The 19096-nt window shown below is 41.1% G+C and overlaps 1 protein-coding gene across 1 annotated transcript in view; it reads left to right on the plus strand.

Moving 5' to 3' along the window:
- The window catches only part of LOC133544544 (microtubule-associated protein 2-like), a 145108-nt gene that overhangs the window by 120797 nt on the left and 5215 nt on the right, over nt 1-19096 (plus strand). The window contains exons 9-18 of the mRNA XM_061890001.1: nt 2612-2773; nt 2876-2995; nt 3474-3526; nt 3612-3647; nt 10292-10456; nt 10537-10651; nt 10766-10822; nt 13937-14247; nt 15823-15915; nt 16242-16334. Coding sequence (XP_061745985.1) covers nt 2612-2773; nt 2876-2995; nt 3474-3526; nt 3612-3647; nt 10292-10456; nt 10537-10651; nt 10766-10822; nt 13937-14247; nt 15823-15915; nt 16242-16334 — 1205 coding nt within the window. The remainder of the gene's footprint in view (nt 1-2611; nt 2774-2875; nt 2996-3473; nt 3527-3611; nt 3648-10291; nt 10457-10536; nt 10652-10765; nt 10823-13936; nt 14248-15822; nt 15916-16241; nt 16335-19096) is intronic.

The raw sequence follows: 19096 nt of genomic DNA on the forward strand, positions 1-19096 counted from the left end.
GTGCGCAACCCCCGCACCTGATCTCGATTGCGGCGTCTGTGCCGGCGCGCCCCGCCTCGCCGCTCGCCGTCCACGCCTCCATCTTGGGCCCTCCCCCGCCGACGGACCGCCAGCCCCGCCTCTCCACAGCGCTCGATCGTGGTTTTTGATTATTTCTTTAATTCAGTGAATGTCATCCACTTCTTCTTAGCACTGTCCTTCATACTCATTTGTTCCAATGTTTGGAAAAACAAAGTTATGTCCATATCTAGCTATAAGTTACACTATATTGTTGTTTTGATCTGGGTACACTATGGCATTTGCTACACCAACTAGTGGTGGGAGGCTCATTACCCAAATTTTTGCTCGGAACCTGAAACGTAATATATAGCCGAGAGACGACTCGCACCCAAAAAAAAAACTAGTAAGCTGGAGCACTCTTATCTCGAGGTACCACTGTACAATGTTTGAAATGTAGTCGACCCCCGTTGAAAGTCACTATGAGATGGTAGAAATACTTTGCTTTTACTATGGGTGTAACGGTACACAAAAATTTCAGTTCAGTACGTACCTCGGTTTAGTGGTCACGGTTCGGTTCATTTTCGGTACAGTAAGAAAACAACAAAATATTAATTTTTGGGTTATCTATTTTCCAAATTTGTAAACAATGGCTTTATCCTTTTAACATTGGGATCACTGTAATAATTCTGCCCACGTTAATCAACATTAAACTGCCTCAAATTGTTGCTCGGAATAAATAAAATGACAAAACGTTTCTTCTACATATAAAAAGTGCAACATTAAACCGTTTCAATTCAACTCATCATGCTTAATTTATCACAGCATTTGGGAAGCATGTAGTTGATTTTTATTATGTGAATTATATTTTTATCAACGTATGATAGCAGGGACCCTGCCATTCAAAGCTTTTCTGTCTGTAAAACACACACACATCGCACAATGAGCTAACACACACTGCAAAATGAGCTAACGTTACACTAAAAGATAATTAGCCTTCACCTCAAGCCAGAACTGCCAGCGAGCTGAGCTGCAGTTTAAGTTTCTAGAAGGAAGGTAGAAGGGAGGTGTTTATTATAAAGTAAAATGTAGAAATAATGTATAAAACCGATAAAATAGACTGTACGACAAACAACTACAGTAGTTTGTTGAAGTAATGTAATAATAATGTGCAGCATTTACTAGGGGTGTAACGGTACACAAAAATTTCGGTTCGGTACGTATCTAGGTTTGGAGGTCAAGGTTCGGTTCATTTTCGGTACAGTAAGAAAACAGCAACATATATTTTTTGGGGTTATTTATTAACCAAATGTGTAAACAATGGCTTTATCCTTTTAACATTGGGAACACTATAATAATTATTCCCACGTTAATCAACATTAAACTGCCTCAAATTGTTGCTCAGATTAAATAAAATGACAAAAAAAATTTCTACTAAAAAGTTAAACAGTTTCAAGTCAACTCACCATGCTTAATTTATCACAGCATTTGGGAAGCCTGTAGTTGATTTTTGTTATGTAAATGTTATATTTTTATCAACATGTGATAGCTGGGACCCTGCCATTCAAAGCTTTTCTGTCCGTGAAACACACACACACACCGCTCAATGAGCTAACACACACACTGCAAAATGAACTAACGTTACACTAAAAGATAATTAGCCTTCACCTCAAGCCAGAACTGCCAGCGAGCTGAGCTGCAGTTTATGTTTCTAGAAGGGAGGTGTTTATTATCATTTGGGGAGAGTACGCTGCCTTATGCTCACCTGCTAAACACCTATCTGCTCGACGCTGAAGCATTTTACATGCGCTCTGAATATGCACTGCTGATTGGCTGTCACCGCTATATATGTAACCAATCAGATGGTTGTGTGGGTGGGACAATGCTGGGTGCTGAGACAGAGGCAGAAGAAGCAAAGCAGCTTGTTAAGACTTTAGCTAAGAAACTCGTTCGGTACACCCACATACCGAACCGAACCCCCCGTACCCAAACGTTTCAAAAGAAATACATGTACTGTTACACACCTAGCTTTTACGTAGTGCAGATGTACTTCAGTTTTCGTAGACCAATTCGGACAAAAAACAATGCAAAAATGAGGCATAATAATAAATGACAAAAGAAATGAATAAATCAACATTAATTTTATTTTTATCAAAGACTTTTTGGTGCAAACTGCCAGAGCGAGTCCCACGCCACCTTCATACCGTTCTTTGACTTCCTCAATAGTGTTCCTCAACTTTTTTTAATCCAAGTGCTGGCACTCGCAACTTTCTTTGGACCCATGGTCGCTTATTTCTCAGTCTTACTCAATTAAACATAAACAGAGAGCGAGACACCAGCACATGGGATTATTTGTTTGGGTGGAGGGATACGCAGGCATACGCACTAGTTTTGTTATATGCAATATTTATAAGTCATAACAGGATCGTCATCGACATTTTTCATGACAATTTAAAAACTCAAATACAAAGATTTATTTTGCTGCATTACAAATCGACCAACCTCATCCAGGGTGTTCAACTTGAGAGGTTCCACTGTTTCTTCAATATTAACACGTGATCATAATCTAGCATTGTGGCGCATTGGCTCCTCTTTTGACGCCTCTCTGCTTCAGATAATGACAAAACTATCATGACAAAGCAAATCGGCGCCCTTCCCCCAACCCGGGGTGTGCCCAGGGGGGACTCGCCCGCTAAACAGGCCCCTGGCAGAGGAATTAAAGTATCACGGAAAGTTCCCAACTTTCATCCAAAAGAGGAGATGAAGAAGAAAAAAGGTTACACTTCATTTGTATTAATGCTCTGTGTTTGTGTCAATGACACCACGGCAACCGCCTCGCAGTGTTGTGGTTAATCCTGTCTCTCCTCTCTGCTAGTAGGTGTCGTGCGGAGGGCGGACCATCATAAGGTCTCCGCCCTCCAGAGTCGAAAAGGTGTAGCCAAAGCGGTGGCCAAACGCCCTCGGCCCGCTCCGCTTCACGCCCCTGCTAGACGCAAAGGTGAACACTTGTCACCGGGATTTCTGCACCATGGATCGAGAGAGTGCCAGTAAAAAGCAGTGGGATTGATTAAAAGGAGATGATGCGGTTAAAAAAATGGCTTCAAAACTGGCCATAGGGTTATTGATGACTGCTCTCTATCTATTGGTGACTGTAAGCAGGTGCACTGTGGCTGGCAAACATCATGTGCTGCAAATCCTTCTTTCTTCTGCTTCATATTTCAGATATGTTTTGCACTTAGTTTTCTATGATTGTCATACTGGTTCACAGTAATGTTCCGGTTTTACTTTTCTTTTTTTTTTCTTCTGGCTATTTGACTTGTTTTGCTGTTTTGTGTGAAGAGACTGACCACAATGTTGACCTGGGTATGGATGCAGGATTTCATCTGAGCTGCTGAGTTTTGACACCCTGCATTCCCAAATTGCTCCCCCTGTTGCCTGATATTTGCCATTACAGCAAGTCTGTTGTGTCTCTGCAGGCGTTGAAAGCAACCAGCCTTTAAGTGTCCACCAGTCCAGGGAGAGACCAACTGTAAGTGCCTGCTTTTTTTCTCTCTGTATATTGCATGAAAACGTTTTTTTTGCATGTGTGTCTTTCATTCTGTGTTGCATGCCAGCCTCTGTCTTTGCATCTGTCTCGTCAGAGAAACTCTGTAAGTATAGATATCATCTATATAAAAGTGGATATCCTTCTTCGTTAATCTTCTTTAATCTTCTTTATAGTTGTACCTCAATGTACGATCTTAAAGGCCTACTGAAACCCACTACTACCAACCACGCAGTCTGATAGTTTATATATCAATGATGAAATATTAACATTGCAACACATGCCAATACGGCCTTTTTAGTTTACTAAATTACAATTTTAAATTTCCTGGGAGTTTCTTGTTGAAAACGTCACGGAATGATGACGTGTACACAAGACGTCACAGGTTTTAAGGAAATATGAGCGCTGCACACACACACAGCTAAAAGTCGTCTGCTTTAACGGAATAATTACACAGTCATTTGAACATTTGTGTTGCTGAATCTTTTGCAATTTGTTCTATTAATATTGGAGAAGTCACAGTAGAAAGATGGAGGTGGGAAGCTTTAGCCTTTAGCCACACAAACACACGGTGATTCCTTGTTTAAAATTCCCGGAGGTGAAACTTTCCTATGGATCAGAGCGCGGTCAAGCCAACATGGATCCTAACAAATGTCAACCAGCAGATTTCGGTGAGAAAATTGTGGTTGAAAAGTCAGTTCTTACCGGAGAAAAGCTGAGCGTGTGCCTTTAAAGGCTTACTGAAATGAGATTATCTTATTTAAACGGGGATAGCAGGTCCATTCTATGTGTCATACTTGATCATTTCGCGATAAGGCCATATTTTTGCTGAAAGGATTTAGTAGAGAACATCGACGATAAAGTTTGCAACTTTTGGTCGCTGATAAAAAAGCCTTGCCTGCAGACGATATGCGCGTGACGTCATGGGTTGTGGAGCTCCTCACATCCTCACATTGTTTACAATCATAGCCACCAGCAGCGAGAACGATTCGGACCGAGAAAGCGACGATTTCCCCATTAATTTGAGCGAGGATGAAAGATTCGTGGACGAGGAAAGTGAGAGTGAAGGAGTAGAAAAAGAAAAAAAAGACGAGGGCAGTGGGACCGATTCAGATGTTATTAGACAAATTTACTAGGATAATTCTGGAAAATCTCTTATCTGCATATTGTGTTACTAGTGTTTTAGTGAGATTATGTGGTCGTACCTGTACAACCTGAAGGTCGGCCCCACACCTTTCTTCAGCACCAGTCGACGGGTGGTGGCGATGCCCATCTCTGCCCTTCGCAATGGACCCTATTCGAAACACGATCTTTCGAAATGATCGCTGCATAATACACTGTACTTTGTGTGTGTGGTCCAATCCAACAGTGTTCGCTTGACATCTCACATTCCATAATAAAGCTTGACTCATCTTTCGGGAATGTAAACAATGAAACACCGGCTGTGTTTGTGTTGCTAAAGGCGGCCGTAATACACCGCTTCCCACCTACAGCTTTCTTCTTTGACGTCTCCATTATTCATTGAACAAATTGCAAAAGATTCAGCTCTAAAGAGTCCATAATACTGTGGAATTATGCGATGAAAACAGACGACTTATAGCTGGGAACGGTGCTTGAACAACATGTCTTCTACAAGGCGTGACGTCACGCACACGCGTCATCATACCGCGACGTTTTAGCATGATACTTCCGCGGGAAATTTAAAATCGCAATTTAGTAAACTAAACCGGCCGTATTGGTACGTGTTGCAATGTTAAGATTCCATCATTGATGTATAAACTATCAGACTGCGTGGTCGGTAGGAGTGGGTTTCAGTAGGCCTTTAATTGGTTCTGTCACAGAGCTCTTAACTTAAAACACTTCAAGAAACAATCTCAAGTCAACATCACCCTTTGAAATCAATTTATTTGGTGCTTGCCTTCCCCTAACAGCACAATTTTAACATGTAAAGTTCAAAGAAGAAATAATGTATAAAACCGATAAAATAGACTGTATGACAAACAACTACAGTAGTTTGTTGAAGTAATGTAATGTGCAGCATTTACTAGGGGTGTAACGGTAAACAAAAATTTCGATTCGGTACGTACCTCGGTTTGGAGGTCAAGGTTCAGTTCACTTTTGGTACAGTAAGAAAACAACAAAATCTTTTTTTTTTGGGTTATTTATTTATTGGGTTATCTATTTTCCAAATTTGTAAACAATGGCTTTATCCTTTTAACATTGGGAACACTATAATAATTCTGCCCACGTTAATCAACATTAAACTGTCTCAAATTGTTGCTCAGATTAAATAAAATGACAACTTTTCTTCTACATATAAAAAGTGCAACATTAAAAAGTTTTAAGTCAACTCATCATGCTTAATTTATCACAGCATTTGGGAAGCCTGTAGTTGATTTTTATTATGTAAATGTTATATTTTTATCAACATGTTATAGCAAGGACCCTGCCATTCAAAGCTTTTCTGTCTGTAAAACACACACACACACCGCACAATGATCTAACACACACACCGCAAAATGAGCTAACGTTACGCTAAAAGCTAATTAGCCTTCACCTCAAGCCAGATCCGCGAGCGAGCTGAGCTGCGGTTTAAATTTCTAGAAGGTCAACGGGCTCATAATGATGTTAATAGTAGTTGACTGGGAGGTGTTTATTATCATTTGGGGAGAGTACGTTGCCTTATGCTCACCTGCTAAACACCTTTCTGATCGACGCTGAAGCATTTACTCCATGCGCTCTGAATACTCACTGCTGATTGGCTGTTACCGCTCTGAATACGCACTGCTGATTGGCTGTTACCGCTATGTATGTAACCAATCAGATGGTTGTGTGGGTGGGACAATGCTGGGTGCTGAGATAGAGGCAGAAGAAGCAAAGCAGCTTGTTAAGACTTTGACTTAGAAACTCGTTCGGTACACCCCCGTACCGAAACGGTTCAATACAAATACACGTACCGTTACACCCCTAGCATTTACCTTGGAAAGTGGACTTCTACAATATTGCTTTCAAGCTGTTTCTCCTTCAAACCATCAGCAGCTTTTCTATATTTTCATGGATAAATGCTCATCGTTTGGATATTATTCCAACGTTCTTGGCTGGTGTTATCGTCTTAATCTGTTTCAGCATGGAGCAGACTAGCAAGTGCAATGCTCCAACTTCTTTACCGAGTCTACTGCACACTTTATTGTGTTTTTGATTATTTATTTCTTTAATTCAATGAATATCATCCACTTCATTGTTTCAGCACGGTCCTTTTTGCTTGCAACTCATAGCATAACAATTAGTCGAGACAGTTCTTATCTGAAAACACTCATAAAGCCAAACTGGACTTTTCTTGGAATTTTGCCTATCGTTCACAATCTTTATGAAAGACATGACGACGGATGTAATTTTTTTTAAATGCATTCTAAATATTAAATAATTTGATCAAAAATTTGTTTACAATGGAGCCTATGGTAGCCATTCAATTCTGCCTATAGAGCCCCTTAAAAAAACATCCAAACACCTCCATTATATACATGATGTAAGTATACAGTATATGAAAAATAGTAACAAGGACATTTATAATAACATCTAATATTTACGTATTTTGATTATCGGTGCATGAATTTCAAAAATGCATTACGTTTGCTTTTTTTCTTCATCACTAATTTCTGCTGACTGCAGACTTTGAGAGCCAACAAACATTATAAAACATCACTTACTTCTACAAGGTCTGCGGTCATTCAGATGCTGACTGCTAGAATCTTCATATATTCCCATTTAGGTGAAGGATGTCTCATAATCCCTGCAAAGAAATGGGGTGGGCGGGTTTCAGTGGAACAAGAGCTTTTTGTGGTGTTCTTGCCAGTTCCATGTCCTAACTGGCTTTTAAAGTGTCCCAACTTGTTGGATTTCATTCTCAGCCATCAACCTTTCACGTGAGATGCATGATTTATGATCTACAATAAACTTACAGGGAGCAGGGAAGCGAGGAAACAGCAGACTGCTCGATGATGTAAACATAGGGACACACGGATCACTATGTCGCTATAAATAGTTTGTCTGCGTTAGCGCTTAAAATAACAATATCACTGGTTAATATTCAAGTCACAAAATGTAAACAGTGTATTGTTGGCGCTTTTTGAATGGTTATCAGATATTATGGGTGGAATAGTGGAGCTCCACTTTTCCATCCATCCATCCATTTTCTACCGCTTATTCCCTTTCGGAGTCGCGGGGGGCGCTGGCGCCTATCTCAGCTACAATCGGGCGGAAGGCAGGGTACACCCTGGACAAGTCGCCACCTCATCACAGGGCCAACACAGATAGACAGACAACATTCACACTCACATTCACACACTAGGGCCAATTTAGTGTTGCCAATCAACCTATCCCCAGGTGCATGTCTTTGGAAGTGGGAGGAAGCCGGCGTACCCGGAGGGAACCCACGCATTCACGGGGAGAACATGCTCCACTTTTATTTATGTTAATTTGATATTTAGAATGCTTTAAAAAAATCCATCCGTTATCATGTGTTTCATGATGATTGTGAAAGATGGGCAAAATTTCAAATAGTGCGGTTTCCCTTTAAGTTGAGGTACTACTGTATTTTGTGTTTGCTTTGGCTTGTACATAACCTGACTACCGTATTTCCTTGAATTGCCGCCGGGGCGCTAATTAATTTAAAACCTCTTCTCACTCCGGCGTTTACCAAAGGCATGCGGTAAAGGTAAGCATGCGCTACTTATTTTAAAACCTCTTATCACTCCGGCACTTACCAAAGGTATGCAGTAAACATTTGAGTGTGATGTAAGGATAACATGACAAGCACATTTAATTAAAAAAACTTTATTATGGTCTTTCCTTTACTTATAAATGAAGTCCATGCCAGCTCCTTCTGATCAAAAGCTTCGATAACTTGTTTATAGAAGTCTTCCTTATCTTTCTTCAGTTTTAAAAGTCTCTCCGTCTCGATGGAGATCTTCCTTAATTACCTCCTGCTTCGATTGAAAGTCCAGTTTAGAAAACTGCTATCAGTTAGCTCGGCTCCTCACATGCGGGCGATGACAGTATTATCCTCGAACATCTCTTTATCCCACCGCTGCCACCATGAATTATAAATAATACACTGGGTATTTAGGACTGGAACATGCTTTATTTCAGCCCGGTTGTTTACATAGCCAGCAAAGGAGTAGTGGTGTTACATCCTAAAAGGTCCGTCGTGCAGCCCCCGCGTCAAATCCGTTCCCAGCACATGTAACGTCACTCGTTGTCACTTCTTCTGCAGCCGAGTAGTCGCAAGAAGGATCACTAGCGCCCTCTACCACCAGGAGGCGGGAGTCATTTAATGACTCATATTTGACACACGCAGCTACGGTGTATTAATAAAACATAGCTGCTTACTTTTCTTTTTATAGCTTTGACCTTAAATCCTACTGAATAGCTTTTAATCTTCTTCCCTTTATGCGATTTTAAATTACCGGTATTGAAATCAGCCTCCTCCACATACTTGCCAACCTTGAGACCTCCGATTTCAGGAGGTGGGGGGTGGGGAGGGGGCGTGGTTTTGGCGGGGGCGTGGTTAAGAGGGGACGAGTATAATTCACCAACTCAGGTATTTCATATATATATATATATATATATATATATATATATATATATATATATATATATTTATATAAATATGTATATATATATAAATATGTATATATGTATATAAATATGTATAAATATGTATATATATATATGTATATATATATGTATATATAGATATGTATATGTATGAAATACTTGACTTTTAATGAATTCTAGCTATATATATTTATGTTATTATATATATAAATAAAATAAATAGTTGAATTTCAGATGGCACCTATCAAATACACAGTAATAAAACACAGTTGTTCTACTAACAGTACTGTGCTTGCTGGTTACTAAAAAAAAAACACAACACTTACCTTTCACTATTTGAGTAACCTTTGTTCTGCCATTTGCGTGCCGGCGAGAGTCACTTGCCGTCAGGTGCCCAACACCACGTAAATTGTTGGCCAATCATAAAGCAACTCCATAACACTATATCCAACATTCACCAGGAGATGGCAACAAACAACATAGAATCACTCTATTACAGACGGCGTCGCCATGGCTGTAACTTCCTCGTTCTTCTGCTTCGTCTCCTTGTGTGTGCAGTTTTTTATAAAAATCCGTAGATGTTGTAACGTGATTGGGCAGGCAAGCTGTTTATGTAACAGGAAAGCGGACGTGAAAACAGGCTGTCCCCACTCATGTCCACATGGAGCTGGAGGGGGCGTGAATTTCGGGAGATTTTCGGGACAAAATTTCTTCCGGGAGGTTTTCGGGACCAAATTTCTTCCGGGAGGTTTTCGGGAGAGGCGCTGAATTTCGTGAGTCTCCCGGAAAATCCGGGAGGGTTGGCAAGTATGCTCCTCCATTTTGAAAATGATGACAGGGGAAGTGTCACTCGTGACGTCACGAATTTGACCCGGCGGTAATACTAATAAGCATGGGCTAATTATTTTGCGAAGCGGGTTTGACCCGTCAGTAATTCAAGGCAGGCGCATACTATATGCCCGGCGGCGATTCAAGGAAATACGGTATACATTTGTGTCTGAATTTAAAATAAGAAACCATAAATAGATTCATGTCATGTCCTCTTCTACCGGTCTCATGTCATAATTTATCCATCTGTCTGTTACTCCATTTATGTGGCATGCTTCCCCTCATCTTGACACGGTCGCCACCCAGAGCCCCACACGGCCTGTTATGTTAAAGATGGCATTGCAGCGCCAGGGGTCCGATCAGCAATTGCCCCGTCCCGCCTCTGCCTGTAGTCTTAAACGGGGCCCCCAGGTGGGGGCGGTGCTCAGTGAGACCCGCCCCACCTCTGCATGCTCCCACCCTCTGCCAAAGGTAGAGTGACTGAGGTGGAAGAATGTGAGCAATGGACCATGCAGAAAAAAACATATGACTGACTCGACTTTGTGTTCCAGGAGAGAGCGTACCGCAGCCCGGAGAAAAGGTCATCTCTTCCAAGGCCGTCCAAGTCTCTGACCCGCCACCTTCCGGCTGCTGAACAAGAGGAGAGTAGTCCCTGCAGGCCAACTTGTAAGCTACGGGCAAAGTCAACCTTCACACAGTCATCTCATTTTCATGTCTCCAGTCTAACTTATTCTAATTCACCATCCTGCTATTCCACTTCTCATTTTGCATCACTTGAAGCTTTCAGCACCGAGGCCAAGGCCGACAGCAGGTCTGGAAGGGCCCCTAGTACGGCAGGTAGAGCTCCTGTTGGCATCTTCTTAAAGGCCTACTGAAATGAGATGTTCTTATTTAAACGGGAACAGCAGGTCCATTCTATGTGTCATACATGATCATTTCGCGATATTGCCATATTTTTGCTGAAAGGATTTAGTAGAGAACATCGACGATAAAGTTCGCAACTTTTGGTCCCTAATAGAAAAGCCCTGCCTTTACCGGAAGTATGTGCGCAAGACGTCACTGGTTGCAGGGCTCCACACATATTCCCATTATTTTTAATGGGAGCCACCAGCAGTAAGAGCAATTCGGACCGAGAAAGCGACAATTTCCCCATTAATTTGAGCGAGGATGAAAGATTTGTGAATTAGGATATTGATAGTGAAGGAATATTAAAAAAAATGTAAAAAAGACGACGGCTCCGGGCAACGGAAGTGTGAGCGTTTCCGATGTAATTAGACACATTTACTAGGATCATTCTGGAAGATCCCTTATCTGCTTATTGTTTTAATAGTGTTTTAGTGAGATTTTAAAGATTGTAAAGACATACCTCGAGGTCGGATGGCTGCAGTGAACACAAAGTGTCTCAGAGAGAAGCCGAGGAGCCAAGCTCACAGCTGCCGCTGCTGCAGCACGACGAATAATCCAATGATTTCTCCGGTAAGATATATATCACAATTTCCCCATCCAAAAACATGCTGGTTAACATAGAGAAAACATGTTCGCTTGACCGCTCCGCTTCACAACAAACAAAGAAACATCGGCTGTGTCTCGGTGCTAAAGACAGCTACAATACACCGCTTTCCACCAACAACATTGTTTTTTATAGTCTCCATTATTAAATGAATTGCAAACGATTCAGCAACACAGATGTCCAAAATACTGTGTAATTATGCGGTTAAAGCAGACGACTTTTAGCCGCAAGTGGTGCAGCTGCTTATATTTCCGGACAGTCAGTGACGTTACGCGTACGCATCATCATTCCATGACGTTTTCAACAAGAAACTCGCGGGAAATTTAAAATTGCAATTTAGTAAACTAAAAAGGCCGCATTGGCATGTGTTGCAATGTTAATATTTCATCATTGATATATAAACTATCAGACTGTGTGGTCGGTAGTAGTGGGTTTCAGTAGGCCTTTAACCTCTTTTGCAACATCCACTGACAAGTGTTTTCTGTTAGTGTTGGTATCTTCTTTTGTCCCTTGCAACTTACATAAACAAATTGAAAAAAATTATAGTGCCTTGTGCTTCCCACTGTGGAAATAGATCAAAATAATCACAATTTGCGTATTACAATACACCTCCGCAAATCTTATCAGAATTCAAGTCAGTGAGCATACAATTCCACTGAATGGCATAAAAAGTTCACACATTGAAATTGTGTTACATTATGGATGATCTTTTGCTGTGGCATCATTTTCAGCAACATTTATTTCTGTCCAGAACTGCATTAATTTCTTGATCGGACCAATATGCAGTCTTATCTAGCACATTCCAAAAGGATTTAGATTTAGATTTAGATTTATATTTATTGGTCCCCGTTGGGGAAATCCATTTTCAATGCAGTACATTTAAACATATAGACATTACACATCACAAAACAAAAATAACAAAAAAGACATCATAAATGACAATTTTCATTGGGTTTTAGGTCTGTGCTCTGTTGTGGCCTATACATATGTGAAAATTATATCGCATGCTACCTGCATCACACTGCCGCAATCAATCATGGCAGTCATCTTGAAATATGCCCGCGAAATCAGGGGGAAAATACAAAATAAAAATAAATTCATGGAATAACCTGTCATTAAAAAAATCTCAGCCTGCGACAAATATATTTGGTGCCAGGTCTTCTAATACAGTGGTTCTCAACCTTTTTTCAGTGATCCGTAAAATCATCAAAAGGTTCAGGGAATCTGGAGAAATCACTGCATGTAAGCGATGATATTACGGACCTTTGATCCCTCAGGCGGTACTGCATCAAAAACCGACATCAGTGTGTAAAGGATATCACCACATGGGCTCAGGAACACTTCATAAAACCGCTGTCAGTAACTACAGTTGGTCGCTACATCTGTAAGTGCAAGTTAAAACTCTACTCTGCAAAACGAAAGCCATTTATCAACAACACCCAGGAACGCCGCCGGCTTCGCTGGGCCCGAGCTCATCTAAGATGAACTGATGCAAAGTGAAAAAGTGTTTTGTGTTCTGATGAGTCCACATTTCAAATTATATTTGGAAACTGTGGACATGGTGTCCTCCGGAACAAAGAGGAAAATAACCATCTGGATTGTTATAGGCGCGAAGTTCAAAAGCCAGCGTCTGTGATGGTATGGAGGTGTATTAGTGCCCAAGGCATGGGTAACTTACACATTTGTGAAGGCACCATTAATGCTGAATGGTCCGTACAGGTTTTGGAGCAACATATGTTGTCATCCAAGCAACGTTATCATGGACGCCCCTGCTTATTTCAGCAAAACAATGCCAAGCCACGTGTTACCACAGCGTCGCTTCGTAGTAAAAGAGTGCAGGTACTTTCCTGGCCCGCCTGCAGTCCAGCTATGTCTCCCATTGACAATGTGTGGCGCATTATGAAGCGTAAAACACGACAACAAGACCCCGGACTGTTGAACAACTAAAGCTGTACATCAAGCAAGAATGGTAAAGAATTCCACTTTCAAAGCTTCAACAACTATTTTCCTCAGTTCCCAAACGTTTATTGAGTGCTGTTAAAAGAAAATGTGATGTAATACAGTGGTGAACATGCACTTTCCCAACTACTTTGGCACGTGTTGCAGCCATGATATTCTAAGTTAATTACTATTTGCAACATATTTGAACATCAAATATGTTGTCTTTGTAGCATATTCAATGAAATATGGGTTGAAAAGGTTTTGCAAATCATTGTATTCCGTTTATATTTACATCTAACACAATTTCCCAACTCATATGGAAACGGGGTTTGTAGTTCTAAGCGTATTTGTTTTGCTTTTCACGTTTGTACTCAGTTTTTCCGGTACATTCACAGTACATTTGCATCATCGTCACCATCATCGCTATCATCAAATGAAACATCACATGCCAAGCCTGTTTTGTCCCTCCTGTGAAAGATAATTGTCTTCCGTCACGTCAGGTACGGACTCGGGGCGTCCCTGGTCAGCCCGCAGCGGCACCTCCACCCCGGGCTCCTCGGCGGTCACGCCCGGCAGCCCCCCAAACTACTCCTGCCGCACGCCTGGCTCGCGCACCCCCGGCAGCCACACGCCCAAGTCCTTCAGCGTTCTGCAGGAGAAGAAGGTGGCCATCATTAGGACTCCGCCCAAGTCGCCTTCTTCGGCCCAGCGACAGCTGAAGGTTCTTAACCAGCCCCTTCCGGACCTCAAGAATGTAAAATCCAAGATCGGCTCCACCGCCAACATTAAACACCAACCCAAAGGTGGACAGGTAACAGTACTGATACCATTTTTAAAGTTTAGTAGTGATGAGGAAAAACCTGTATGTATGTTTAATACTAAGCTTTGACTATTCTCTTCTTCACTCTGAACCTCTTTTTGACTTTCTTCTCTTGTCTTGACATATTTCAATAGCCCGAAAACATCCATCCAAACCTACGGGGTAACTGAGACAATTTAAAAAGTTAATACTAAATGTGGCCATCATTTTGATCATGTTTTGTGGTCACGTTCTGTTTTGTTTTGGATTCATCGGGCACTCTTGTTTGTTTTGTCACCATGCCAACCAATCAGTTCACCTGTCCTCACGACTGACGCACCTTATTCATTTGAACTCACGCACCTGTTTTCAAGCACCACAGCACTATTTAAGCCTGCAGTTGCCAGGCAGTCAGCTGGCGACATCACCCTCTATCACCTTCTACTCACCCTCGACACAACCTTGTTATCCATGCCGATGATCCCCGTTCCTTTCTCATTCTAAGTAAGTTTTTTCTGTCAAGGCATGGACTTAGGTGTGGTTTGTTTTCCCGTGGTGCAATGCGATTATAATGGACATGGCGTGAAGGTAATGACATTTTTAATTATTATTAACTCAAAAAAGGAACAAACGAAAGGCGCTCACAGAGGAGGTTCAAAACTTGGCTATAAAAACAAAACTTGCACTAAGGCAAAACTATGGTCATAAAACAAAAACTTGCACTATGGCATGAATAACGAAAAACGTACTTCGAACGGGAAAGAAACATGGGTCATCGGCTTGGATCAATCAATGTTTACTTATATAGCCCTAAACCACTAGTGTCTCAAAGGGCTGCACAAACCACAACACCAACCACTACGACATCTTCGGTAGTCCCACATAAGGGCAAGGAAAACTCACACCCAGTGGGACGTCGGATAACAAGGTTGTGTCGAGGGTGAGTAGAGGGTGATGTCGCCAGCTGACTGCCTGGCAACTACAGGCTTAAATAGTGCTGTGGTGCTTGAAAACAGGCGCGTGAGTTCAAATGAATCAGGTGCGTGAGTCGTGAGGACAGGTCAACTGATTGGTTGGCATGGTGACAAAACAAACAAGAGTCCCCAATGAATCCAAAACAAAACATGACACATTTCCTGTGGGATCAATTTCTTCGGCCTTCCTCTGACTATCGATAACTGCAAGCAGACTGAGTTTTTTAAGACAATAACACAACAAAGCACAGTAACTGTAAATACATGTTAAATGTACACGTAGATAAGGTGTCCACCCTGAGTTCGGTAGGTCGTGAGTTCAAACCCTGGCCGAGTCATACCAAAGACTATAAAAATGGGACTATTACCTCCTAGCTTGGCACACAGCATCAAGGGTTGGAATTGGGGGTTAAATCACCAAAATGATTCCGGGGGCGCGACCACAGCTGCTGCTCACTGCTCCCCTCACCTCCCAGGGGGTGAGGGTGATGGGTCAAATGCAGAGGATAATCTCACCACACCTAATGTGTGTGTCTGTGTGACAACTTAACATTAATAAGCCATTTAACGTTGAGGCACACATAGTTTTTTTTATTATTTCTTTGTGATCTAGGTGCTCATTTTAAACGAGAAGGTGGACTTCAGTCATGTTCAGTCAAAGTGCGGCTCCAAGGATAATCTGAAGCACACGCCCAAAGGAGGCAATGTATGTACGGCTCTCTCTTTCTCTCTTCCTGTTCTCTTCCTTGCCTCTTTTTTATTTTGGATCCTTTCCATTCCTCTTTTATCTCTTGAGTGAATGTTCAACAATCGTCTTTTACTGCTGTAAATTCAAACAAGGAGAGGCAAAAACTGCCCAGGTGGTGGTAGGAGTGAGCTGAGATACAGAACACACCCTTTCTGGTGTTAGAAAGGTTCAAATTGGAATAGTTCCAATGGAAGAGGGGCTCCTGTGGAAGTAACACACCTCCAGCTTTGGAGGACCCCGTTGGCGCCATTTGTCTGTTAAAAAAAAAACGTTGTCATTCACAGGTGATGATTCCGAGCGTTAAATTGGACTTTAGCCATGTTCAGGCTAAATGTGGTTCCCTGAATAAACTCCAGCATGCCCCAGGCGGAGGAAACGTAAGTAATTTAACAATTATTTTTTTTAAATATACACAAAAAATACATGTTTTTATGTTTATTTATGAAATGTCCAAGTGACGCATTGCATTGAATAATGCAAACTAATGGCCTGATCTACTAAAGCAGTGGTTCTCAAATGGGGGGTACGCGTACCCCTGGGGGTACTTGAAGGCATGCCAAGGGGTACGTGAGATTTTTAAAAAATATTCTAAAAATAGTAACAATCCAAATATCCTTTATAAATGTATTTATTGAATAATACTTCAACAAAATTTGAATGTAAGTTCATAAACTGTGAAAAGAAATGCAACAATGCAATATTCAGTGTTGACAGCTAGATTTTTTTCTGGACATGTTCCATAAATATTGATGTTAAAGATTTTTTTTTATGTGAAGAAATGTTTAGAATTAAATTCATGAATCCAGACGGATCTCTATTACAATCCCCAAAGAGGGCACTTTAAAGGCCTACTGAAATGAGATTTTCTAATTTAAACGGGGATAGCAGGACCATTCTATGTGTCATACTTGATCATTTTGCGATATTGCCAAATTTTTGCTGAAAGGATTTAGTAGAGAACATCGACGAAAAAGTTTGCAACTTTTGGTCGCTAATAAAAAAGTCTTGCCTGTACCGGAAGTAGCAGACGATGTGCGCGTGACGTCACGCTTTGGGGAGCTCCTCACATCTGAACATTGTTTACAATCATGGCCACCAGCAGCGAGAGCGATTCGGACCGAGAAAGCGACGATTTCCTCATTAATTTGAGCGAGGATGAAAGATTCATGGATGAGGAAAGTGAGAGTGAAGGACTAGAAAAAAAAAAAAGAAGTGTAAGCGATTAAGATGCTATTCGAAACATTTACTAGAATAGTTCTGGAAAATCCCTTATCTGCTTATTTTGTTACTAGTGTTTTAGTGAGAATATATGGTCATACCTGTACAACCTGAAGGTCGGCCCCGCACCTTTCTTCAGCACCAGTCGACGGGTGGTGGCGATGCCTATCTCTGCACTTCGCAAGGGACCCTCTTTGAAACACGATCTTTCGAAATGATCGCTCCATAAAACACTGTACCTTGTGTGTGTGATCCAATAAAACCGTGTTCGCTTGACATCTCTGTTCCATACTAAAGCTTGACTGTCATCTTTCGGGAATGTATACAATGAAACACCGGCTGTGTTTGTGTTGCTAAAGGCGGCCGTAATACACCGCTTCCCACCTACAGCTTTCTTCTTTGACGTCTCCATTATTCATTGAACAAATTGCAAAAGATTCAGCAACACAGATGTCCATGATACTGTGGAATTATGCGATTAAAACAGATGACTTATAACTGGGAACGGTGCTGGAACAAAATGTCCTCTACTATGCTGACGTCACGCGCACGCGTCATCATACCGCGACGTTTTAGCATGATACTTCCGCGCAAAATTTAAAATTGCAATTTAGTAAACTAAACGGGCCGTATTGGCATGTGTTGCAACGTTAATATTTCATCATTGATGTATAAACTATCAGACTGCGTGGTCGGTAGTAGTGGGTTTCAGTAGGCCTTTAAGTTGATGATTACTTCTATGTGTAGAAATCTTTATTTATAATTGAATCACTTGTTTATTGTTCAACAAGTTTTTAGTTATTTGTTTCTTTTTTTCCAAATAGTTCAAGAAAGACCACTACAAATGAGCAATATGTTGCACTCTTATACAATGTAATAAATCAGAAACTGATGACAGTGCTGTATTTTACTTCTTTATCCTTTTTTTTCAACCAAAAATGCTTTGCTCTGATTAGGGGGTACTTGAATTAAAAAAATGTTCCCAGGGGGTACATCACTGAAAAAAGGTTGAGAACCACTGTACTAAAGGTTTGAATGTATTAAAACATGTAAACTTTATAACACACATAAAGCTGACTTACTAAGCTCTTGCGCAAAGGATTGCATCTCACAAATCAGAATCAGAAATATTTTATTAATGCCCGGGGGTAAATTAAGATTTTCAGCACAATCCCATTCAAGATGAGAAAAACATTACAGGGAGAGAGAACAGATTGATTGAAAACTAATTTAATTCACTATTTTAACTTTCCTGAGGGAACTCTCCTGTAGGAATAAATAAATGACTATCTATATATCTAATTCAAATGATTAATTTTAGTGTCTGCTAGTTGTTTTAAATCAGGGGTCGGGAACCTTTTTGGCTGAGAGCCAAAAAGCGAAAAATTTTAAAATGTATTTCCGTAAGAGCCATATAATAGTTCTTTTTACACTGAACAAAACTAAACGCGTGCATTTTTAAGTAAGACCAACATTTGTAGAGTATAATAGGTCTATTATTATTTCTAATAACATTGTTATTCTCGAGCTAACTGTGGAGGGGGCGTGGCTTGCTGGCCTGCAGCGAACTGGGGTGTGCCAGGACAGGCCTAGAAATCAGCGACAGGTGCGTAGATTGTCCACATGGGCCTTGTTATCTAATCATCTGTAGCTCTTTTATAAGCAGCAGCCAGGAGTCGAGACGAGGTTGGGGCTGGAGCCAGAGCGCGAGCGAAAACGAAAGTGAAAAATACAATTGCTGGAAAGCAACTGAGAGACTTATTGAAAAATAAAACAATATTGTAACCCTGAAACAGGCTCTCATGTTGGTCCTTGGTGGTCTGGCAAACCCCAGGAGGGCAAGCCCCACACTAACCAAGAATAAATAAATAACTTCTTACCATTTACGCAAATTCTTGAACGGGTGCGGTAGAAAACAGAT

This window comes from Nerophis ophidion, linkage group LG27 (genome assembly GCF_033978795.1).
Source record: "Nerophis ophidion isolate RoL-2023_Sa linkage group LG27, RoL_Noph_v1.0, whole genome shotgun sequence".
In the NCBI taxonomy this organism is placed as follows: Eukaryota; Metazoa; Chordata; class Actinopteri; order Syngnathiformes; family Syngnathidae; genus Nerophis; species Nerophis ophidion.